Here is a 26,081-nt window from a genome sequence, read left to right as displayed (position 1 = left end):
GTCTCAATAACTGCCAATCCATGGGTGAGTTAAGGAGATGCAAAGACAGAGACAGTTGGGGGCTGCCTTAATGATTCCATGGGGCTCAAATGTCACTTGCCCTTGACACACAGGCAGTGTGGCCAAAGGGCGGGGCCTGTGCTTGGAACATAGGAGTTGGCTGTCAGCTTCCTGATACATCCCCCGGGTGAGCACGAGGTACCCACTGACCGGGCAGGGCTGGAGGCACCAGAAGAGAGCTCCGTGCTTGGGGATGAAGGATGGAAAGAGAATAGGTGTGTGATGCTTGGGGGTGCGGAGGAGGGACACAAAGCCTAGTCATTCCAGCCTTTGTTCACTGAATATCCCATATGCGCAGGCGCTGTTCCAGGCTCGGGGCTACAGCCGTGGAGGAAACGAGGACGTCCCGGCTCTGGGGCTGTGGTGGAGGAGCTATGACATGTGTTCTCATGGGGCGGTGTCACCGCTGGGGGGCAAAAGTATCTTATTCCTTATGTGCATAAAGCTCGGAAATAAGTACAATAAACAGACATACAGTGTTTCTGTGGTGTTTCAGGGAAGGGGACAAATTAGGAAATAAACATGCTGCAGAAGCCTCCACGTGGGGCAATGAGACAAGGCTGAGAGACACTGGATTACGGGGTTAATATGTGCCTTTTGTTATTGTTATTGTTAATCCTCGCCCAAGGAGATTTTTTTCCATTGATTTTTACAAGAGTAGAAGGGAGGGAGGGGGAGAGGCAGAGAGGTAGAGAGAGAGAAACATCCACGTGAGAGGGACACCTCAATTGGTTGCTTTCTGCAAGCGCCCTGACCAGGGCTGGGATTAAACCCACAACCCAGGTACATGCCCTTGACCAGGAGTCAAACCTGCAACCCTTCGGTCTGAGGGCCGATGCTCTAACCACTGAACAACCCACCAGGGCTAATATGTGTCTTGCAAGGTTTTTCTTTTTTTAAAATTTTATTTTTTAATTTTAATATTTTAAAAAATCTTTATTGTTGAAAATATTACATATCCCTCCCCCTGCATTGACCTCTTCTAACCCACCTCTACTCCGTGCCCCAGGCCTTCACCAATCTGTTGCCTGTGTCCATGGGTTATGCATATATGCATTCAAGTTCTTTGGATGATCTCTTCCCACCCACCCACCCTCCCCCTCTGAGATTCCACAGTCTGTTCCATGCTTCTGTGTCTCTGGATCTGTTTTGTTCATTAGATTCCACATGAGTGAGATCATGTGATACCTGTCTTTCTCTGACTGGCTTATTTTGCTTAGCATACTACTTCCAGGTTAGTGGTGCTGGGAATCGGGAGCTGGCCCTGCTCACATCTCAGAGCAGCTGAGCGAGAGCCCTCTAGGAAGAGCCCTTCAAATGTCACTCAGACGCCAGCGGGCCACTTGGGCTCAGACTCAGAGCGGAGCCCAGAGAATCCGACATCATTCTTAGAGAAAGATGCCTTACTTCTGTGGGCTCATGTGACTTCTCTGATACTCTGGATATCAACAAGGACTTAAAGGAACACAGGAAACAATCATCTTGGGTGGAGATTTTCTGTGTTCCACATAGCTCTGCCTCGTGGAAGCTTTTCAGGAGCTGCAGGGCCTCTCTGTGGCATGTTTTCTCTGGCTGTACTCACTGGGGTAGCAAAGAGCAAGGATTTGAACTGAGCTCTTACCTTTCAGGAAAGGCTGCCATCCAGGACTGCCACCTGGGATGAGCTGGGCAGGGTCGGACAGGGAAAGTGGCTGCCTCGCTCTGGGTTCTTGTTACTGAACAGTCAGTGTGGAAAATGATTAACTGGTTCAAGATAATTAGGGAAGGGAATGGTTTTGAGAGCTGGCATGGATGAGGGAAACAGTGGACCAGGGTTCCAGCTTTCGGCGAGTGCTAAACATCCTCCCAGCGGGAAGGCAGACAGAGCGGAGATCAGAGAGCTGCCGGGGTATTCAGACCCCTTGGAATGGCTCTGAGGAAGGGAACAGGTGCAGCCAGGGATGGGGTAAGCCTACACACTCAACTCAACACTGGCAACCAAGATCAGTGGGAACTGGCCAGCCTAATTAACATTTCCAAATGGCCCAAGGACGGCTTCCAGTATTTCCAACCCAGCAGCAGTGGCTGTGTCCTGGCCCTGGCTCTGGGCTCAGCTTCCTCTTTTTGGTTGTTGGTCTTGCCCATCAGCTTTGGTTCTGCAGCAGAAAGCTAGGACAGCTGGACCAAAAGGTGAGCAGGCAGAGGAGCGTGTGATGATGTGCCTGCATGTGCACAGGGACCAAGCCAGCAGGTGGAACACTCCTGAGAAAACTTCCCTGACATTCTTCTCTTCCTCTTCTGCAACTATAATGTATTCTTATAGATATACTATTGGTCGGGTGCATGAATTCGTGCACATTGAAAGGAAATTAAGTATAATATTTTAATATCGCTATTCACCCTTTCTCTATAATAGAAATGTCAACCAAATTCACGATCGACAATGACAGATGGAAACACATGCATACGATTGGTGCCAGTGAGAGCTTTATATGTATTGCGCATGTGCGAGTCAACTTAGCCTTTTATAGATATAGAATAAACTTGCTTAATTAGACCTGCTTTCTGAGTTAGCTAAACCTTTTCCAGGCTAGTGAAGCACCCCAACTTCTCTTTCAGGTAATTGTCAGCAACACAGCAGTAAATATCAACACGAAGCAGATTATTATTGTAGATCACACAGGAAGAACAAAAGGTAAAATATTTAACTGCAGCAGTGTTTGACTATATTCTTTGCAGTGAGAAAACCTGAAGTCATTTTTAAGGTCCACCATTTCTTACTTCTTTTCAGTCAGGTCAAATTCCTAAGCTTTCTAAATCTCCATTTTCTGGCTAATGAAAAGAAAATAGGATTCCACCGAGTCTTCTATCTACCTACTCCAAGACTTCTGTGAGGATCAAATGAGATGAGGCAGGTGAAAACGCTTCACAGACATTTGGTTACAGTGTTAAATGTTTCTACCTGGCTATGAAGCAAGTCATGTTCCCAGGTTGAAGAAACTCCAAGGAGGCTAGATGCTAGGGAGAGAAAGCCAGGCATTGCTATGTGATGTCATTCCCCGGACGGTCGGACACTTAGCATATTAGCCTTTTACCGTATATATTTAGATGACTACGATTAAGTAAATTATAAATTTAAAATTAATATTGGCGTCAACTTTCTGGATAGGTCCTTCTGGAGAAAGAGGTTCCCAGACCCCCTCACCACCTCACAGAACAGGAACAGTAAGATTTTAGTTATGTCGGGCCACAGTGGCAGCTGTTCCTTCTACCAGTTGTAATTCACATCTCAAAATGGGAAAACACTACAGAAATGTTTATAGTAGCAATATTCATAACAGCTAAAATATGAAAACAACTTACATGGCCATCAACTGATGAAGGAATAACCAAAATGTGATCTGCCCTTACAATAGACTATTATTGATACAGGCTATAAACATGGATGAACCCTGAGAACATGCTAAGTGAAAAAAGCTGATGATCAAAGACCACATACTGTGATATCACTTGTAGGAAGTGTCTAGAATAAGCAGATCCAAAGATAGAAAGTAGACTTAGGTTGCTTAGGGTTGGGGGTGAGGTAGGGAGAATGAGAATAGACTACTAGTAGGTTTGTTTTTGTTTTTAGGGAGGGATAAAAATATTCTAAAGTTAGATTATGGTGATGGTTGCACACTTTGTGAACATACTAAAAATGGAATTGTACACTTTAAATGGGTACATACCAATTATATGGTATGTGAATTATATCTCAATATGCTGTTTTTAAAAAGGGAAAAATAAAATCGAAGGGAGAGCTACTGCTATTACTTTCCCAAAAATGACACAACAGAAGTGGCTCCGAGTTCTAGGGGAAAATACCCCCACCCCCATGAACCACTAGGGTGGCAGGGGGACCGGGCGGCTACGTGGTTTAGTAGCTGTCATCAGCATGTCTCCTCCTGCACCGGCATGCAAACTTAACCATCTTCAAAGCAAAGTCAATGGGGCCAGCCCTTAGGTAACACATAACCCTGACCTTCAAGGTCCCTCTCAGGTTTATTTAACTGGATTTCATCTGTCTTGTTGTAAGTGGAGGTAGGATTACAGTGTGACTTTCCCCAGGACACCTGGGATTTTGTATGCAGCGCAGGAGTGTATTTTAAATTCCCAATAATCAATAGCTCAAGAATATGCAGCAGTTACGTTTGTGGTGACGTGTGGGAGAACGATGAGTGATGAGTATCTGTCTCAGGAAACATTGAAGAAGCAATGGAACTGTCTGGTAGCTTCACTGAGAGAAGCTGTCCTTGGTCTTCAGACATTCAGGAAGCTATTTGGGTCCATAATTAAGACCTTTTCTACGTGTGAACCCTCCCTGTGGTGCTCCATTTGCACTCTAAAATAGATAATACTCCGGTTAACTTCCAACCAAGTTTTCAGGGATGTATACTGAGGGGGGCGTGCCTTGGTCATGCAGCCTACAAAGCAGTCCTTCCTGCCTTTGGGGAGGAGCGTTTAGCCTTTGCCACAAAAGAAGGGCTCGGCCCCTCCTCCCCGTTGTTCGTTTCCACGAGTGTGTTCCCCACAAGGAGGGGTCCTCTCCGAGTGGGGTGCAGTGAGTCTTGTTGGGAGCAGAGACTTAGCACTTGAGCCTTGGCCTTGATATGACCAGCCACTTGACAATGAAAAACACACAGCCCTTCTCAGTTAAAAACTGCCAGAGAGATAATCATACTCTCCTGAGGGCAGATGGTGGGGCTGGTGTTGCAAATGTCCACACATATGCAAAGAGCTATTACTGTCCACTGATTGTTCTAGAACCATGTTTGTAAGAGTGAAACAGTGCCCGGGAACCTTGCTCTCATAGCCTCGCTCTTCTGGATAATGGAGTCACTGTACGTCTCTTCAAACAATGTTCCGTGTTCCAGAGACACTCATCTACCACGGTTCTTCACTTCCGCTCACTGGTCTAAGACCTCCGAGTTCTGGGACGTGTCTGCAGGGTCTTGGGGGGGTAGGGGGGGGAGGGATATGTGACTGCAGGTCAAAACTCTGTCCTCCTTTTCACTTTCTCCCTTCCAACCCAAATCTCCCCTTACAAAGAGCTACTGTCACCGGGCTCCCTTCACCTGTGCAACCCAGGTCAGGGGCTGCCTTCGGGGGCACTGGGGTGAGGAGGCCACTAGTGGGCCCCATAGGGAATGTTCAGGGAGAACCTTGTGGGGTCGCGTCATGCTCATTCATTAGTCAAACATGCCGCTGTGCCCAGGGACAGGAATACAAGGGGAACGGAATATCATCTAACCAGTCTCCTTCCCACCCCCCTATAGTACATCCCCCCCCTACAGAAGCCCAGAGTGATTTTTTAAAACAAGAATTATTATTATGTTATTCTACTACCCCCCTCCCCCCAAAGCTGGCCATCTCACTAGAGCAGTGGTTGGCAAACTCATTAGTCAACAGAGTCAAATATCAACAGTACAATGATTGAAATTTCTTTTGAGAGCCAAATTTTTTAAACTTAAACTATATAGATAGGTACATTGTTATTAACTTAATTAGGGTACTCCTAAGCTGGCCTTTGCTAAAAACGTCCTCAATCTGATTGAGGTATGTTCGCTGAGGTCGACCCCTTCCAACTCTCCCATCCTCAACCCGTGCATGAATCATGCGCGCCTCCCCTGCACTGCGTATCCCGCGGCCTGCCTGCACTGCATCTCCCATCAACCGACTGACCGACACCCCCCACTTCTTCTAACGCCACTTCTTCAAAATAAACTCACCCAGGCTGAAAAACGACTTCTGCGCATGGGCCACGAAGTTTCAATCGCACTGTACGTGCGCGCCCGCACATGGTATTTTGTGGAAGAGCCACACTCAAGGGGCCAAAGAGCCGCATGTGGCTCCCGAGCTGTGGTTTGCCGACCACTGCACTAGAGTAACAGTCAAAGTTTCCCTGCTGGCCACAGGCTGCTCTGACTTGCCTCATCCTCTTCACACCCTTGCTTACTCTGCCCTAACCACACGGGGCTCCTCACTGTTCCTGGAAAGCTCCCGCCTCAGGGCCTTTGCACTTGCTATTCCTCTGCCTGGAATGCCTCTCTCCCCCGACCCCACCCATTCTAAATGACATTCTCCATCACCTCTTTCATGTCTTCCCTCAAATGTTCCTTCTCAGTGAGGCCCACCCTGACCCCCGATTTAAAGTGCCACCCCGGTGTTATGTTTCTCAGCAGCTCTCCTGCTCCTTTTGCTTTTTCTTCTTAGCTCCCCTCAATATTCCCAATGTTTATGGAATGAATGTCTGCAGGCCACAGCCCCCCTGGGGTTCCCATCTGCTTAAGCTGTAGCAAAGGTGCATGTGTGTCCCAGGACCCAAGCCGGACCTGAGTTCTAATATGTAAACATGGCTCTGGCAGTCACCACGCTGGGTAACTGGGTAAAGAGCAGCCAGTCTCGGCCCATGGAGTTCCATTTCTGGCTGCTTCTTTTCTTCTCTGTGTTGATCCCTTCCCTCTGGGACTCTTGCCCCTGATGGTCTGGGTCAGCGCACATCCCCCTGGTCAGGAGCCTGGCCTCAGAGGGCACACCTGGATGCCAGAGGCCCTGGCGTTAACTGGAGTCAGGCTGTTTCTTTAGCTACTTCTCTGAGCCCTAGGGATGTAGCTAGGCAGCAGGGTTTCCCTAACTACAACGCACGGGCTCATGCCGGCCACACAGTCTGCCCAGCGTACCTCAGCGGCCATGCAGGGCAGCCGGCACCTTCTGGTTCTGCCTGAGGTTAGGGCTGGGGGAGCAGAACCTCGCAGTGCGTCCTGGAGACCGCAGTGGCTTTCTCCAGCATCAGGCAACCTCACAGGTCAGACGGTCCGGCTCTCGAGAAGGGAGATGCTGGCCGACGATACTGACCCCAGCTCCCACCACGGGAACGCTGAGCGCCGCGGGCAGGGCCCTGGCAAGTGAGTGCCGGTGGGTGGAATGTGTCCTCTATGCATCTGGGATCTCACTGTCTCCTATTCTTAAAGCGGCCGAAAAGCAGGGTTCTGCCGATTTTTCTAGGCACCCTTCACAGGGATGCTCCTGGGCTCCTTGGGACTGAGAGAGGACTTCCGGCAACGGCAACACCGTAAGCACTTCAGGTATTATTTTAAAGTCGATTGGCATGTTTCTCATTTTAAGGGATTTTTTTCAGCCTTTTGAGGGGCTTTAAAGGCTAATGGGGAAAAGGAACCAGCTTTTCTCTTTATTATGCTGTTTAGAGGTTTAACTTCCTGGTTACCATCTTATATCCCTCTGAAAAAGAAGAGTATGAAATATTCTCTTTTTCCGTCAGCAGACCTAAATGTTCCATTTGGCCTCTGCTTTGGTTTGGTTTTTGCTAAATAGAAAACCAAGCGAAGCCGTTGGGTCTTCCAGGAACCCACCGCTGAGGCCGTACATGTTCCACCTGCTGGAACCAGGACACGAGGCCACAGCATTGGTGCCCAGGAGTGTGGACCTGGGCGTCAGAAGCGCCAGGTTATTCTGAAACAAAATCTCAAGGTTATTTCAAATAAGCTTTAATTAAGAGTCATTTCCAAAAACTGTCTCTGAGAAAAATTCTTAGTACCTGCCGGCCATCTCTTGGCAACTGCTGAAGTGTCCCCAGAGCCGTAATTAGCAGCGAGGCACTTACAACCCTGCCAGGACTGAGGAACCAGAGCTAGACGAATGCAGCCGTTCATAGAAAAAGCAGCATCTTCAAGTTCTTCCAAAGGAACAAATGAAATGTAATGTCCACACTTTAGAAGGAATAATCTCAGGTCCTATCTTTTTCTGGAAACCTGTGAGGACCCTCAATCTCTGCACCAGCGCCCCACCGGCTCTGACAGGAGTCCTTTCTTCCTCTCGTCTCTTCCTACAGTTATTAGCCTTTATATTCTTCTTGTCCAGGGCCTTCCAGTTCTCAGACGTCTTAATTTCCAGCCAATGTGAGAAAGTGAAAAATTGACTGGCAGGATGCTTAGTGGAAATATCTAATAGATATTAGGCAAGTTTTCATTTCCTCCCAGGTTCATAAGGCAGATGGCACAGCCCAGCTCAGGGAAATCTCAACCCAACTGCAAACCATTGGCTGACTTTTCTTCCCTTTTGACTGTATCTTTTTAACATGTGGTTATAGGTTGGAGCTAACTAATCTGGACTTATTAATCATTAGCCATTACGGGAGGCTCCCGAGTATCTGCTTCTCCCTAACAAGACTTCAGGCTCCAGAAGGGAAGGAGAGGCAGGGCACAGGCCTCCAGAGCCTTTGTGTTCCCTTAAAATGCCCGGCTCAGCCCTCCTGGTGGCAGCTGCCAAGGGAAGGGAGGGGAGGGCCATTCAGAGATGGTGAGATTGACAGGGAGCACCATAGTGTTCTATCAGGGTCAGTGGAACACATGTTTGTCTCATCTCTTCCTTCCCTCTTCCAAAGATGATGTTGAAGACAGTAAAAGAGTTTTAAGAGGAAAAAGGGGTGAAAAAGCACAAGGTAAAATGTGGTGCTAAAGGGGGCAATTGAGAATTCTCTTTAAAATCCTCAGTAACATTGAAGAAAGCATCCTGCACCAAGTGTCAGTTATTCAAATAGCATCACCCAGTCTGTGGCTGACCCAGGCTTTCTCCAGGGCAGTTCTGACCACACTGCTTATCACTAGTCCACGTTCCCTAGGAGATCAGGAAGGGAGGGGGAGAGGTGCATCACCATTACAGGTGTTTGTTCTGCATCTGCATCAGGCCCAACACACACCTGTGGCCTGGGGACACACCTGTACTGCTTAACGCAACAGCCTGACCGCTTTCTGTCACATTTCTCTTCTACTCCTTTTGCATATGTGATAAGAAAGAAATTATATGCATCATTCTCTAAGGCAGCGGTTCTCAACCTGTGGGTCGCGACCTCTTTGGCGGTCGAACGACCCTTCCACAGGGGTCGCCTAAGACCATCCTGCATATCAGATATTTACATTACGATTCATAACAGTAGCAACATTACAGTTATGAAGTAGCAACGAAAATAATTTTATGGTTGGATCACAACATGAGGAACTGTATTTAAAGGGCCAGAAGGTTGAGAACCACTGCTCTAAGGGTTTTACAGTCTATTAAGAGAGAAGAAACATACAACATGACAAAGACTTGCATAGGCTAAGAAAAATCAAGATATAAGTAACAAGTGAGATGGCACTAAGGTGAGGCCCTAACCATAACTGAGAGGCCTTGACTTAGGACAGTGGTTCTCTGTCCTGCTTGCATATTAAAATGCTCTCCGGAGTTTTTAAAAGAAGGTCCCCAGGGCCACACCACGGCCCAGAATAGGAAATCCCAATGCCTGGTGTGGGGACACAGCATCCAGATTCCTACGGCTTCACAGGTGAACCAATGTGCAGCTGTAGTCAGATCCAGGCGGATCAGCAATGGGACTGTGGGTGGTTAAAAAATTCCTACGGCTGCTTCATTGTATTTTTAAAAAGAATGCATTTTAAGTGTTGTGTTTTTTTTTAAAATGTCATATGCAAAGGGGGTCAGAATTGAGGCAGTTAGGTTGTGAAGAAAGATCTGGTCTGGGTCTGGGAGGGATTATGGGGTGGAAGGACCGCACACGCAGAGCGGTCAGTTAGCAGGGCGTGTGGCCACACTTGCTTAGCCACGGACACCTGAGGGTGCGGGGTGGCAGCCGGAGCTCCTGAACAGACCGGGTCACAAGAGCACTTGCACTTAAAGGTAACTTCTGGAGAATCCGAGTGAAATGCTGAGATTCAGCCCTGGTCTGTAACTGATATGAATACACCAGCAGCCATGGCTCTGATTTCTGGGACTATCCCACGGGGTGGGCACGGGGCCAGCATTTTCATATGTCCTGGCCCTGGCTTGCACCTCTCCTTCTAGGAGACAGGCTGCTAAGAGATGCACCCAGGGTCTTCTGATAGTTTCTGTGAACTTAATATAATGATTTTGTTGCAGAGAAAAATTACTAAGGTCTTTTCTGTTAGGTTGGTAAAGCTTTCTAAGCGGGCACCTGCGCAATTCCTGAACGCGAAAGGTGAAAATGTGAAGCTCTGTACAGTAGCAGCAGAGGCAGCAGCATCCGGAGACCAACTCGGACTAATCTGCTTTAAGCTCCAAATACGACCTATATTACAAGTGGCAGAATCTGATGGTGCCTAGTGAGGCATTTTCTCCCACTTGTTCTAAATCCCGGAGCCTTCACAGTCTAGCCTGTCGTGAAGGAGGGAGTGTTTCTGACCATATCTTGGAGAAATCATATGTTGTTTTATGTCGGGCTAACAAATAAACAACGATCTGTGCTCCCTCTGCTGGCTCCCTATAGCAATATTAAAGCAGGAAGGACCACAAACAGTGCCGGCATTCTCAGCAAACACTCACTTCTCCTATATGAAGAGGAACCACTCATTTTTCTTGGTTTTAGACATTCTTTGAGAGAAATCCATCTTTATCACCTTCTGACCAAAGCACTTGGAAATTCTTAAAATATGATGTTAAATTAGACATACCTCTAGTTCACAATTACCAAACTGTCAGCTGTGACTGTAATAGTAATTTGGGGATCATTTATCAACAGACACAAGGGGATCCCTCCCAGATCTTAAGGTCCAGACACAATCATTAAAGCAGTTCTGAAAAAAAACCCCTCAAGTCCAAGCTAAAGTTTCTCTTTTCTCCTTTTGTTTTATAAGGGCAGCTTCCCAAAAGTAAAGATTTACACTATTTATATCCTTTCTGATAATGTCAAGCATTAGACTTGATTTTCCAAATCATTAGCATGCAGAAGAATGACCTCATGGTGAACAGATGCACTTGGCTGTGAGCGGCAGCGATTACATCAGCCCCTCCCAGCAGTCGAGGGCGCCCGTGCCCGTTAACCCTTTAACGGCTCCTCTGCTGGCCCCCCTTCGTTGGAAACATGCTTGGAAATACAAACTTAGTCCCTTACCCCAATATGTGTGTGTGTGTGAAATGCACATATGTACACACATAGAACATATCTATACACACACGTGTAGACATATATATGCAAACACACACTCGTGTGTGTGTTAACTGCAGCCAATAGTTTAACACTGGCTACCACTCAGAAATTGCTGGTCAATAAGGAAGGAATCAAAAGAAATGCAAATTACAGGGCTAGGTAAGAAAGCAGCTCCAATCCCGATTCTACAGTGGGCATTATTGAAACAAGGAGTGGGCAGAATAGATAGGAGGTATGTGGTATTGTAAAATAACGTTTTTGCACTGGCAAAATAGGTGTTTAAAAAACCTCTTTTAAAAAAGCTGAGCACCCACCTATTAGCCAAACAACAAAAGACCCTGCCTCACATCTGTGGTTGACAGTGAGTCATGAATAGAGGACACAGTTGGCCACCGTGACCATCTATGGCTGCCTTGGGTGACAAGCGACAGCACTGGGGCAGGGAGAGTCTGAGGAGAGGGCACTTCCCACTTGGCACATCTCTTACTTACAGCAAGGACATAAAGCAACATCAGAGTCCTTCCCTCTAGAAACAGGGGCTGCTTGCTGCTACAGAGCCAGTGTGCAGTGAACACAGCGCTCAGGTTACTCTCCTTCTGTGTTCACAACAAAGCCCTTGGACAAGGATACAAAGAGAACCCGAGAGCCCCTCGCTCCTCAGGCTGTGCATCTGCATGTGAGCAGTAGCCCAAGGCCTGGCTTTGGTGACCCTGCTGGCCAGGATGGCCGGGTTGGGTCGGATGGGCACTGTGGGAGCTTAAGCTGCTCGGGGTCAATTTTTCCAATTGGCTTGCTGCTTGGAAGAGCAGACTTCCCCTCAGTTTCTTAGTTTAAGCTGCTCAGCTCATCTGGGTTTGATCACACTTGCCCTAAGATAATAAAAAACACTGTGAATAAGTGAGAAGTGTTTTCATCTGTAAAAGTGGTAACAGACAGGGGTAGGGATTCCTCGAAAGCAGAACCGGCACGGGCATGGGGCGAGGAGGTGGCTCTGAGAGTGCGCCTGTGCGTGCTCCACCCTCACTGCGCTGCCCCCAATTTCAGTTCAGGTCAAGTTCATTTCTAGTTCCTTCTTAATCACTGTGGTGGGCACATAGGCAAAGCATTAAAAGAGAGAGAGCGCGTTATGCCCTGACACAAGTCCCATTCATGGATTGGTGTGATATCCATATAAAAATTTTTATCACTAAACACCCAATTCCCTAAACCCTAAACAGTATGAAATGTGATACTGGTGTAAATAACTTGAAGAAAGAAAGGAGCAGGATTCGTCTTGATATTCCATCTTTGGTTTCATGTTCCTTTTGTACAGGTTCCAATGCCCACACTTCTGAGCTGTCAGAACCTTTATCTGTTAAGGGACTTTGGCAAACTCGATGTTCTTGAAGAAGCTTGTCAGTAATCGTCTTTAAACTGCAGGTCTTAAAAAACCCAAATGACTCCTACAGTCTCAGTTAAGATGTTACCTACACACTAATTTAAATTGGTTTTAATAATCTTAAACTTTTGGGGGAAAAAATCAAATTTATACAGAGGCTAAAATATACCTAGAAAATAAAGTTCATCAATATTTGTTTGAATAGTCAAAAGCCTTAAGAACGTAACAGTTGAATTGATGAGTGCAAATATCTATTATTTAATCTCTTTAATTTTAAGAAACAAAAAGGTTTCTCAAAGCACTGAAAAATTAAGCCCCAAATCATTGTGAGGGTGAAAAAACCAGAATAATTATCTTTAAAAAAAAATTAGCTTTGCTATAGATCTTTCATGGGCTTTCATCAAGAATTAGAAACAATTTTAAACCTCTACCTAAACTGGGTATGAAATCTTCATTTCCCTTGAAACTGATTTCCTTTTGGTTTTAGATGGAACATTGGCAGAGTGTATAAAAGAATTCAATTCACAGCTGTTCTACCTTTTTAATGTAGGAAACATTAATCAAAGCTTTAAGTTATAAGCTTTTCTCATGTTGCTTAGTATTCCAGTTCAACAACGATCAATAGAGGCCATCCCTGTGTTCCTCGACGCCTCACCAGGAAGCAGGGGCGTGATTATGTAAATCGCATGGCTCTGCTCCCTTGGCCAGCTTGCTTATCTCCCAGGCCTTCTGCCTCCTGCTCCTGGCTCCCCCGGCGAGTGCAAGCCTCTCCTCTTATCTCCCAACAAAGCTGGGAGAGGCGAGGACTGAAGCCAGCGATGTTAAACAGTGATGCATGGCTGATTTTATTTGTAAGTGATTTATTTCACGGAATTTAATTTTTTTTCACTTTGTGTGTAAGAGATTTGTTAACAAGTCAGAACAGGAGAAGGAAGGTGGTGTCAGAGGCAACTGACACAGGTTAGAAATCTATTAAGCGCCCTCACAATGTGTCTACACTAGCAGAAGGAAGCCCTTCACTGAGAATTTCAGCATGCATTGACGAAGCATCCCATTACTCTCTGAAAGGCAAGTCATCTGCAATGACATGCAGAAATTTGTAAGTAATTCTATTCTTTGAAAAAATAAAAAATAAAACCCCACCCACAATAATCATACAATCATTTTAGGTGGCAGTACACCATTTTCCCTGAATTGTTCATATAAGAGAGTGAAACCTAAAAACAAGAACATTCATGGAAATGTTTGAAATTTCCCACTTGCCTAATAAATGAACATGACATGGTCAGCCAGTTTCTAAACAGGTTCCACACCAGGTGCTGCTCTGGTTGGTGGCCGGTCCATGTGACACAGGCCACTGCAGAGAAGGCTCGTGCGGCCCTGCCGTCATGATGGACCAGGGGACACCGTCCTTCCATTCCTCCCGCATTAATCCCTGACCCGGGTATCTCGAGTATCTCGGCAGCGTAATCCCCATTTAGCATTAGTAGCAACGGCTTCGACTGTGAGGAACTCTTTTTTTGATAAGTAAGCACTGATGCGGGCATCGCTTTTAGACAACATTATTCCCAGCTCAGCAAGAAACCCACACTCCCAAATGAACCGAGCACATCACTGAGGAAAGTTCATTAACCTCGCTAGATTCGGAGGTTAACAGGATAGCGGAAGAAAAGAACTGGGTGAACAGCTCGGATACAAAACACATTAAAATGAATGTCATCGTTCCTTTTGATATTCATTAGTTGATTCAGAGGGAGAATGCTCTTCTTAAATTCGCAAGCATTTATCTGTGAAAAACAGGTGTACATCTGCTGCTCGAGTGTGTCTTAAGTGTGCGAGGGAAGAATAATGCAGACACTCACCCGTTCCACCGAGGGAGTAGCTGGGAGACGGAGAGAAGACTTGGGCTGCGAAATCCTCAAATGTCATTACTTCGCGGTGGTTCTGAATTATGGCTTCGAGATAGAGGGCTCGCTCCTCGTAGCTGCAGCGATCGGTTAAGGAAACAAGTGCATGTGCAGAATGGCACACGTAACAATGCAAAGTCCACTCTCCTTTACATACAGTGATGCCACTTTTATGTTTTGTGGGGGGGAAATTACCTTGTAAGTTTGTTAACATCTGTCAGAAATTTAAGGGTTGGTCTTAATGATAAAATTCTGATTTTGAGACCTAAGTTTCTTTTGGATTTCAATTGCATCCAAAAGATGCAATAAAAAGTATGTACACCCATAGTTACAGAATCACATCAAAAGACCATTAAGATTGAGTCAAACGAACAAAAACAGAGACATGGACTATGACAGCATCTCTTTCCATTGACAGCTGGGGGACAGATCTGGATCTTCTCTTGCTAGTTCCTGGATAAAATGTTCTTTTCAGCCTACTGACAAAATGATTTGCTACTTCAAGCAAGGATCAGTGAGAAGGTGGTGGCACACACTTCTAAGAAATAAGCTAATGCATATCCCTGGGAAGAGGGAAGGCCGAGGAGGTATGCTCTGAGGGGGCACCTGAGCCGAAAGCCGAGATAGGCTGTGAGCATTCGGAAATAAGAACAAATACGTTGGAGGATCAAGCAGAGAGTGCGCAAGGCAATACTTAAAAAAAGACTGCCTTTTAATTAAAACTGCGGTCTGGAACACACGCATTCAAATGTGTAATCAAAAACCAGCCACCAATAAAACTTACAAGCGTAACACACTGAAGCAACTTTCCAGCTGTCTTAACAGGACCCCTGCGTGTGGCCGCCTTTCACGGGGCAGAAAGCAAATCTTCCCCTTTTGTGTGCGGCTTCTGCTTCCTGGGAAGGTGAATGCTGCACTTCCAATAACAGGATAACGCCAGAACAATTCGACAGTGATGGAGGCACCACACGTATGACTTTATGAATTAACACTTCGGGAAGGCGGCATGATGTCTCATTTTCCCCTTCCTCATCGGCAACACCAAAGTTAAAAGACGAGTTTTGGTCATTGTGAAAATCATGCTAATTTTCCAGGAGCACAGGGAATGTGGATCACCATCAGTTTATGATCTGTAGCGACAGAAGCAATTCTAGCATCTCTCACTGTGTTGTCAAAATGGCCTCTTTAAAAACATAACTTGGTGACAATTATGCCCTTCCAATTAGCTTTCGATAGAGTACGTGTCTTAAAACAGGAAAATATTTTTCTGTTTTCTCGGTGCAGGCTCTCCCTCCCCCTTTTCCTTGAACTGTATTCAGAGGAGCATTCTGCACCACGAAACCAGAGGCAGTCCGGGCTGTGCTGTCAGTACAGCGGCCATGGGTCACACGTGGCTATCTAAATTTAAGTTTAAATTAACTACAGTAAAGAACAGAGATCCAGTTCCTCTTGTCTCCCTGGCTGTGGCTCGGGGTCCCCGTGCTGGAGGCACACACAGACGCACCTGCTGCCGTGGAAAGCACGACTGGGCAGCGCTATTCCAGAATTTGCCTTTAGGCTGCCTCTATGCAGCTTTTAAAAAGGGAACTGAGTTTCAAGGTTTCAAAAGTGTTCCCTCTGATGATTTATGATCTTTCCCATAGGGGGTCACACAGCCCTGGGCCTGCAAGCGTGAGCTGCACCGGCTCCTTGGCTGCAGGTGGAGCTCCCGGCGACTCACCTTAACTAACGAACAGGCTGCCAAACTTCCTCGGCGAGAGGCGCCCGCTCAGGCCCCATTCCAGAGGGACCCACTAATGCCATTCACGTCTCATTATGAACACGCTTATTCTGCACAGTACTTGGCTGTCGCCGAGGCTCAGCCCTCTGTGCATGGCCCCAGCAAGCCGCTGGCCTGGGGAACAGCAGGACGTTAGGCCTGAGTGGCCGTCTGGTGAACAGGCACTCTGACACTAAGCTGGCACGTGCTGGCCCAGCAGGGGCCGAGTGAGGCGTGACAAATTACTCAAAGAGCTAAGCTAAACTTATGTCTGACAACCACCTGAGCCTTCGGACAGCCATGGCTCGCTGTCAACACTCAATTCATGGAGCCTCTTTTCAGCCCCCCGTTTGCTCGTGGGCCTGGGTTAGAGCAGGTGCGCCCCTCTAAAGACCTGTCATGCTCTGCCTGGAATCGTCCTGCTGTTTCCTGAAAGGCCCCACTGCGTCCGACACATCCACATACAGCGCTCGGGACAATGGTGAACAAAACAGAAATGTGAATGCATCTTGCTAAATATGCTATCTGGGAGCGTGTCTGCTATGTAAATCAGGCTCACAGTCAAGCCTATACAGGGATGCTGTGTGCAATCCCATAGAAGCTGACCCCAGACAGCAGCCTGTCATCCTCATCCTGCATGACAGCCCCCAACTGTCCTAGCGAGTCCCAGTCAAGGCTGAGAGCAGGCCCAGTGCTAGAGTTCCGGAGGGTAGCAACCAGGTTGTAAGATTCTCTGACTCGAGGAATAGCTGTGGTATGAACCCTAACATAAGGCTCTATGGGAGACAGAGAGCACAAAGGGTGCTTCTAGAACTGGATAACTGGAGAATTCAGATTTCATAGAAGGTTCCTGATCTCCGTATTTTTGCCCAACAGTCACAGAGCCCCCTTCCCCCAAGGCTGGTCCTGTGCTGGTGTAGGAGCCTTAGTGCTCAAGTGGGTGTTGTCGTCCAGAAAGACATCCATTAGGGAATGGGTGAGGCCAGGAAATCATCAAATGCATTTTCACTCGTGGTCCAAGCCAGGTCATGTAAACACCATGACAAAAAGAAAACAAACACCATCCCAAGTCTGGCAGCATTTAGAGACAGCCATGCAGCTCATGGGCGCCCCAAGTCATTTCTTTTAGAAGCTTTAAAAAATGTAAGACATGCTAAGATGTGCACTGCATGCTGAAAGCGTGCTGGGCAGTGGGCAGTGGGCAGTGCACGGCCAGTGACCTCTGACTGAAAGCATGTGGATAAAGAGGCACCTGGTCTCCAATCCAATTCCTGTTTCAATACAAACCACTGCCCTTTATTCTCTTAAGACCACTAACAAATGTGAAAGCTGAATTCGGTCCTGAATTTACTATCTCACTAAAAACCACACAAAGTACTTTTTTAAACAGCAATTTCCCCCCTAATTACACAATTCAGAGACCATTCAATTTACTAACTAGAAAACCATCTTGATTTGTGGTTACTTTTGGGTTTCTTTGGTGACCCATTCTGTCTATATTTTCACGTAAGAATTTTTATCCATTATAGATCTTCCTCTACTTGACTAAAGAGGCCATTGGTCTTCACTGATTACATTTCATCAAAACTTCAAGAGGACTTTCTGAGACCCTCAAACACACTCTGCTGGGTTGCAAGAGCCTGAGAATTCAAGTTCAAAACCTCCCCCCTCCCCCCTGCTTTATTCTGATTATAATTTGTTTTAATTTTTAGAAATGGCAGCAGCAGATGACAGGAGAGAGCTTACTTTTTGGAGGAAGATGGGTCTAGGTCTGAATTCCAGCCTTCTCCCTCAACAGCTAGGGGACCCCCAGTTCACTTACCCCTCCAACCCCCCCACCCCCCCCTGCCCCTGCACCTTGGTTGTCTTATGTGTAAAAATGGGGACATTGACATCTGCTCTTGGGGCTGCCAGAAGGATTAAGTGGAATCATATGAAGCATCGACCCAGCTTCCAGCACACAAAAGAAACTCGATAAATGTGAGCAGCCTGTTCCTCCCACCCCCTTTCACGTGGGCTTGTCCACAAGCAGGCCTCCTTCACACTGCAGCCCCCTGCTGAGCTGGGGGGGCGTGTCCTATGGTGTCCATGTGAGTAATCATTAAATGGAAGCTCTGAGTTCTAGTAAGTTTCCAGAATCATGGTTAGTGGTGCAACTGGGGCTAGAACCCAGGTCTTCTCACATTCACTGCTTGCAGCCAATATCTAGAATTCTAGAATACATGGAATTTCAAATTTTAAGCAAGATTGGGAGCTAAACTCCAAAGGAAGATAAATTGATTTAAATATACCTGGGTATAAAAGTCAACCTGCAACTTAAACTTGAGCACATGGCTTTAAATTGCTGACTTTATAAATTCGTGCAAATAACAATTACTTCATTGAATTTATTTTTACTTATTCAGGCTACGTGCTGTTGACTGCCCATATAGTAGTTTTAAATTTCTATCTTGGGATAACTTTTACCTTGGATTAATTCCATTTTTTTTTTAATCAAGGGGAAAAAGGAATTGCTTGAAAGAGTCTATATTGCAAGTTGCATTTTTTTTTTAACCCATGAAGTCCTTCTTGCCTGGCCTTCTCTAAATTTCCCAAGCATTTTAGAAGCTCAGGTGGACAAAGCTGCTTGGAGGAGGCTGCCCCTTCTGGCTGGACACAAACCAACCCAGGGCCCTGCCTGTGACTGCAGCCTCCACTCACAGCAGTGACCGCAGAGAGAGGGAGCACATCCCTGGGCTGCAAGTTGATCCCCAGTCCTGGTGGGGCGTGTGCGGTAGGCAACCAATCGATAAGTCTTACATTGATGTTTCTCTCTCTCTCTCTCCCCTCCTTTCCATCCTCTCTAAAAATCAATGGAAAAAATAGCCTCACGTGAGAATTAACAATAATAACAACAAAAAAACAAACTGATGAGAACAGAAAATAGCACTAATCAAACTGATCTTTTCTCACTCATTGGAAGGACAAAATGAGCTTCTTTAAGCCCAAAGTAGATATAAAAAGTATAAGTTTGCTTATTAGAGATAATCACAACAGAGAAGTCCATATGGTTGAGACACAGAGAAAGCAGAAAACAGACGGTGTTATTTTTAGGATCTTTGTTCTAGAAATAGATTGAAATATTAAAAAATTAGAGAAAAATTCAGAAAGTTATGAAAACTGACAGATGGGCTTTAAAGAGCTCAAGTCAAACATGGACACAAATGCCATTCATGGGGGTGGCAGTACTGCTTCAGCCAAAATGTTTCTCCTCAAAAATACTGTTGCTAGAATTACCATGCACTAAGAGTGACAAAATGGGCTGGACTAGACTCAAAATACTACACATGTACATGGGCCTATGTGTATGATTTCTATACATTATCTTGCTCTGCTCATAAGACTTGATCTCAAGTGACTTTGCCATTATCAAAAAGCAAGTCCACCTTCACTCAAGTGTGCATCCATTCAATAAATGCGTACTGAGTGCCCATCTGTGCTTGGTGATGGGCATGCAACTGGGAAATGAGACAGATGCTGTCCCCGCCCTTGTCAAGCCTGCGTTCTAGCAGGAACAAATCCACAGAATAAGGCAGACTGTCCTTACATTAGTGCCAGGTAGGAAAGAGGGGATAGGAAAGGCAGGGCAGTCTCTGAAGAAGCAGCAGGAAAGGGGCTAATCATGGGGGATGTGGTCAGGGAGTGGTAAGAGCATTTCAGGCACAGAGGTATGACCCAGAAGGAGCTTAGGGTATTGCAGCCAAGGTGACTGGAGCCAAAGGGTGGCAAGACGGTGAGGAGGGACAGTGGAAAGACTGGCTGTGGCTGGGTCACGGGAGGCCTGTTTGAGGCAAGGGAGCATATGATTTTACTTGTTTTTGGAACTCTCTTAGAAGATCTTCCATCACTAAGAAGAGTCTAGCACAGGGGTCCTCAAACTTTTTAAACAGGGGGCCAGTTCACTGTCCCTCAGACCGTTGGAGGGCCGAACTATAGTTTAAAAAAAACTATGAACAAATTCCTATGCACACTGCACATACCTTATTTTGAAGTAAAAAAACAAAACGGGAACAAATACAATATTTGTATTTGCATGTGGCCCGGGGGCCGTAGTTTGAGGACCCCTGGTCTAGCATGCCCTTGAGTTTTGAAGAAGTGATGCTGACTTGAATCTATAGATTCAACCAATGGGTTTGTACAAATGTCTTAATAATTTATACTTTTTGCCTGTTGCCAGAAGTGAAGGACATCTATTCTGGGCAAGTGGAAAAGGTAAGAAGGTTCCTTGAAGATTTGAAATGATCAGAATCTCTGAGAATAGTCTTGACAGAGAAAGGATCATGTTGGGTGATGGGCCTGACTTGGAAGGAAGAGGAAACGGAGCTGAGGCGGGGGAGAAGCAGCCATCCTTAGACGGAAAAGAGAACAAAGCATTATAGACCAGATAGTGGGAACATTCCTCACACAAGGATAAGTACTGGGCTCACATAAATCTGGTGAAAATGAGATTGCTTAAGATAGCTGTGGTCCAGCTGGCGTGGCTCAGTGGTTGAGCATCGACCTATGAACCAGGAGGTCACAATTCGATTCCTGGTCAGGGCACATGCCTGGGTTGTGGGCTTGATCCCCAGTGTGGGGCATGCTGGTCAAGGATTCTCTCTCATCATTAATGTTTCTATTTCTCTCCCCCTCTCCCTTCCTCCCTGAAATCAATAAACATATATTTTAAAAAAGATAGCTGTGGATTGAGGAATGCTACCCTCAAGCAGATGCTTAAAATATATCCATACATACATTTAAAATCTAGTAAGAAAGATGAGCCAACAGTGGCAGAGACTCTGAGCTCAGAGAAGAAATGACTGAGAATATTTTATAAAAGTAGGAAACTAATGAGCTAATATCATCTGTTGGTCCCACTATCAGTAGCCTTTGGATTAGAGAATGCAGCGGATGATAACACCTTCTCATTTTGGGGGCAATTTTGTGAACAGTGATCAAAGGATAAAGTTTTAAAATGCCTACCGGTCTTACATATGACACCAAAAGCACAAGCAACCAAAGAAAAAATAGGAAAATTAGGCTTCATCAAAATGAAATACTCTTAGACTTCAAAGGGCTCTATCAAAAAAGTGAAGAGACAACCCAGGGAATAAGGGAAAATACGTATTTGCAAATCTTAAGAGACCCTTCATAAGGGTCTCATGTACAGAATATATAAAGAACTCATAACTCAATAATAAAAGCGCAACCCCCTTAAAAATATGGGCAAATGATTTGAAAAACATTTCTCCAAAGAAGATAGACACATGACCAATACATGACCAGATGCTCCACATCATTAGTCAACAGGGAAATGAAAATCAAAACCACAATGAGCTACCTCACACCCAGGAGGATTGTTATAATCAAAGGATAAGAATCAATAACAACAAAATTTAAAAAAAAAAAAGAAAAAAGGATGAACGACAAGTATTGGTGAGAATGTGAAGAAATTAAAATTCTCATGCTTTGCTGGTGGGAATGTAAACTGGTGTAGCCACTGTGGAAAATAGTTTGGCAGTTCCTCAAAAAGTTAGACATAACCTGGCTGACATGGCTCAGTGGTTGAGTGTTGACCTATGGACCAGGAGGTCACAGTTTGACTCCTGGTCAGGGCACATGCCTGGGTTGTGGGCTCAATCCCCAGTGTGGGGCATGCAGGAGGCAGCTGATCTATAATTGCCTCTCATCATTAAGGTTTCTATCTCTCTCTCTCCCTCTCCTTTCTTCTCTGGAATATATATATATATATATATATATATATAAATTAGACATATGACCCAGCAAAACCTCCTCCTAGAGGACTGAAAATACATGTCCACACAAAAACTTGGACAGACACCTTCACAGCAGCATTATTCATCATGGTCAGAAAGTAGAAGCCCAAGTGTCCATAAACTGATGTATTCATAGATAAAATGTGATATATGCATAGGATGAAATAGAACTGAGTCATAAAAAGGAATGAGATATTGAACATGCTACAACCTGGATGAACTTTAAAAACATGTTAAGTGAAAAGAGCTAGTCACAAAAGGCCACCTACTGTATGACTCCATTTATATAAATGTCCAGAATAAACACCTCTATAGATTTTATTTTATTTATTCTGACAGAAAAGAAATTAGTGATTGCCAGGGGCCGGGGTCAAAGAAAAATGAGGAGTGACCACTGTGGGTATGGGGTTTCCTTTTGGGGTGATGAAAATGTTCTGGAATTGAATGATGGTGATGGTTGCACAATCTGGTGATTATGCTAAAAACCACTGTATTACACAAGTGAAAGGGTGAGTTTTATGCTATGTGACTTATACCTCAACAAATGCCTACTAGTGTACAGTACACACTATGTATCCTGGGGAAGGTCTTCTCACGAGAAGGTCCTCACTGACCACACTCCCGAACCAATGGCAAGGTGGCCTGGCAGAAGCAAAGCCCTCCAGGTCTTGGTGTGGGATCTTTTATTCTTGGAGACACATGAGGAGGGCAGACCATGTGGCAGGGACTGCCCCTGGAGTGGGAAGGAGCACCGTGACAGAGACAGTGCTGTCCCTCACAGCATTCACCCTTCACATGCCAGGTGGCAAGGACCCCAGTGAGTGGAATGAATCCAGAGGGTGGTGCAATTCCCTGGGGGTGGACAGTGGTCTAGGCCAGACAGCAAAGGGCCTGCCATGGGAAGAGAAGCAACATCAGTCTACAGCATCTTGGAATCACTGAAGGGTTTACAATAAAAACCAGCAAGATCTAATCTGTACTTGAGAGAAAATGAGGGGTGAGGGGAAGGATGTGTGAGAAAGGGCCTAGAAGGGAGAGAGACAAGAGGAAGAGAAACTAGGAACTAGAGGAAGAGAAAAGAGAGAGGAGAGAGGGGACATGGGCCTCAAGAAAGCGCTGGTGGAGGGAAAGGAAGGGAAGAGGCAGGGTGCAGGGCTCTCTGGGGCAGACCCAGCTGCACGAGGGTGAGAGAGAGGGAGGAGGGAGGACAAAACTCCGGGATCGGGGTGTAGGTGACAAGATGAAGGGTGGAGTCTGATGGGCCTACAGGATGTCAGCTGAGAAATACTGGGGAGGGGATGAGGGCGCTTCAGCAGAGGCCTGGGCTGGAGATAGAGAGCTGTGAGTCATGGGTCGGAGATGATCATGGAGGGGAAAGGGGAGAATGCAATGCTGGGAAGTCCCCCCTGCCCGCGTCTGAGGGGGATACAGAGTGAGAACCATGTCACAGAACCCTGGGAGAAGCTTCTGGAAGGAGAGGCCTCTGCTTCGATACCCTTCTGGGTTCTCAGCCTCTTCCCTGGTATGCCACCCAGCAGGATACGCCACTGATGGGCTGGGTTGGGCATCTAATAATCCTAAATAAGTGGATGAAATTCCATAATAATCGAGACAAGAACAGAGGCTAGTTCCATCCTGAAGCCATGTATCACTTCTACAAAGATTTTGTTTGTCTTCCCATATAATGCAAACTTAAAATTCTAGGATTAAGACCCCAAATAAATGAATCATGCAGAGTAAATGTCACCGCCTGGCAATGGATAGAGAGGATGACTCTACTAAACAACGTAACCAAATAAAATGAATGTTTAGGGAAAGGAAATTAAACACGTAAGATAGTAGATTAGGTTTCAAACCTTAATGATACACTCCTGGAGGGGAAAACAGTCCACTACTGCCAAGAAAGAAGAAAATACCCAAATAACCAAGTTTAAGAATAATTCTGAGGAAATAAGAGTAAATGGGAAAAAATAGGTTTTCTTCAGGCTATTAGATTACAGGCTTTTGGAGAAGGTCTGCTCTCAATGCCCATGTCCTTCTGGCATAGGCAACGGAAGGAAGGTCTCCGCAGAATCCGAGATGCTGATGGGTTAGATCTATATTTTATTAGAAACGTTCAAATCAGTTCTTCCCAGGGATTGATTTGTGAAGGAGCACAGCCTTAATTACAGCATTTTCCATTTCCATCTTCTCCAGTTCTAGTGCATCCCACTCTCTGTAAATCACCAAGCGAGAAAGGGCCCCGCGACACTGTCACTCCAGGTCTCCCATCAGGAAAAACGTAAGTGACAAGAAAATCAGTCATTTGGCGAGCAAAGATTCTGCAGGCTGCTTTGCTGATGACAACGACCCAAGAAGTGACGGATCAATATGAACAATAGAGAGCCTAAGAGTTCTGCCTTCTTTATGTCAATACCTTGATTTCTGGGAGGAAGGGAGTCTATGACACTTGAACTGTTTCTTTCACTGATTTTCATTCATCACAAAGATATGGTATCTAGGAGCTAAAAATGTAGTCATAGACATGTGGCACATATTCTGGTTATCACTTTCTTGAAATAGTCCATCTGTTGACTATCAATAACCCAGTAGGCCCAGATGAAGTTGGACTGAGCTCAGGAATGGCAGAATTAAAATTTTGTGGTCCAAAGTATTTGCACCAAGCTCTGTATAGATTTTTCATTTCTGAAAAATAATTTTGGGAAAATATTCCTCTTTATGATGTTTATAAAATTTGAGCTATGTTCTTTTTTTAATCCTCACCCAAGAATATGTTTTTTATTGATGAGAGAGAGAGAGAGAAACATTGATGTGAGAGAGAAATATCATTAGATCGGTTGCCTCCTGTACTTGCTCAAACCAGGGATCAAACCCACAACCTAGGTATGTGCCCTGATGGGGAATCAAACCCACAACCTTTTGGAGCAAGGAATGATGCTCACCTGGCCAGGGCTATATTTAAGTTTTTTTTCTGTACATTTAAAAATAATAAATACGAATATATCTAAAAATAGAAAATAATCTCTCTATATAAAACCCTATATGCAAATAGACCAGAAGGCGGAACAACCAAACAACCAAACAACCGGTCGCTATGATGTGTGCTGACCACCAGGGGGTGTTCGTGGAACATTGTAGGCATTGGCTGCGATGGGATGGTGGAGCAGGTGAGCGGAGGTGCCAGACCAAGGCAGGGTGCTGGTTGCTGTCATCCGTGCAAGCCTCTGGTGGTTACTGAAAATTCTTTGCTCCTGCATGCCGCAGTCCTGCCCAGTGCTGGCACCTGCTGCTGGTGCCGATCACCCTTGAGAGCTTCTCCACCTCCCCCTGCTCTTGAGGGGCGATCAGGGCAGCAGCCACTGCTCACACCCGCTACTGGCACCAGCCTCAATCGCTCGGTGCCATCAGCGGGTGCGAGCAGGGCGGTGCCATCAGCGCGTGGGAGTGGTGGCAGGATTGGGGCTGCTGGCAGACAGGGGATTGGGGGCCTGTGACAGGAGGGGACGGGTGGGGGTGCGGAGGATGGGCCGAGGCCCACCCCTGTGCCCACCGTAGCCTTGCAGCCCACAGTTCCTTTCAAGGTGCACAAATTCATGCACTGGGCCCCTAGTATTTTTATAAAGTCTTAACAGCATCTGTTTTTTTCCAGGAAGATGCTCATCTTAATACCAAATTATCAGATGACCAGAAACTCCAAGAAAAGTTAGGGGTTTACCAAATGCCAGCGACCTAGAAACTGAGGAAAGCAGCTCATGTGAAGGGTGCCAAACAGTCTCCTCTGGCCTGTTCAGACTCTGGCCTAGTGGGCAAAATAGGGCGTCACGGCACACCTGAGTGCAAACTACCACTGCTGCCCCACACCTGAAACTCAATACACCCACAGACTTACCAAAGAAACTGCTGCACAGTTATTGAAACCTAACTGGGAATTTGGGGGAATTCTAATGATACAAAACTTTTCCATGATCAGCAGCAGAAAAACTGTTTGCCATTTAATATTAAAGCAACTGATTTCTGACCATTAAAAACAGTGTGATACCAATGGCTCACATAGGCAGAAGCTACATTGAGCCAGGACACAGGGCTGAGCTGTCACACTGAGTAGCATGGGGCGGGGACAGCCTGATGCAGCACTCAGAAGACCTGCTCAGTCCCGGCATGGCCAGGCCTGCCAACAGGTATGGCCAACCAAAATGGCAGGTGAGCA

General features: G+C 45.9%; 1 protein-coding gene across 3 annotated transcripts in view; it reads right to left on the bottom strand.

Annotated features, from left to right (window-relative positions):
* The window catches only part of RALGAPA2 (Ral GTPase activating protein catalytic subunit alpha 2), a 294,845-nt gene that overhangs the window by 8,836 nt on the left and 259,928 nt on the right, over window positions 1–26,081 (bottom strand). For all 3 annotated transcript variants that reach the window (XM_070419823.1, XM_070419824.1, XM_070419825.1), the window contains one exon: window positions 14,276–14,397. In XM_070419823.1, the coding sequence (XP_070275924.1) occupies window positions 14,276–14,397 (122 nt within the window). The remainder of the gene's footprint in view (window positions 1–14,275; window positions 14,398–26,081) is intronic.

This window comes from Myotis yumanensis, unplaced genomic scaffold (genome assembly GCF_028538775.1).
Source record: "Myotis yumanensis isolate MYYU_CA2020_CCGP unplaced genomic scaffold, mMyoYum1.0.hap1 SCAF_7, whole genome shotgun sequence".
NCBI lineage: Eukaryota > Metazoa > Chordata > Mammalia > Chiroptera > Vespertilionidae > Myotis > Myotis yumanensis.
The sequence above is the reverse complement of the archived record's forward strand: the minus strand, read 5'-3'. Positions and strand labels throughout refer to the sequence as shown.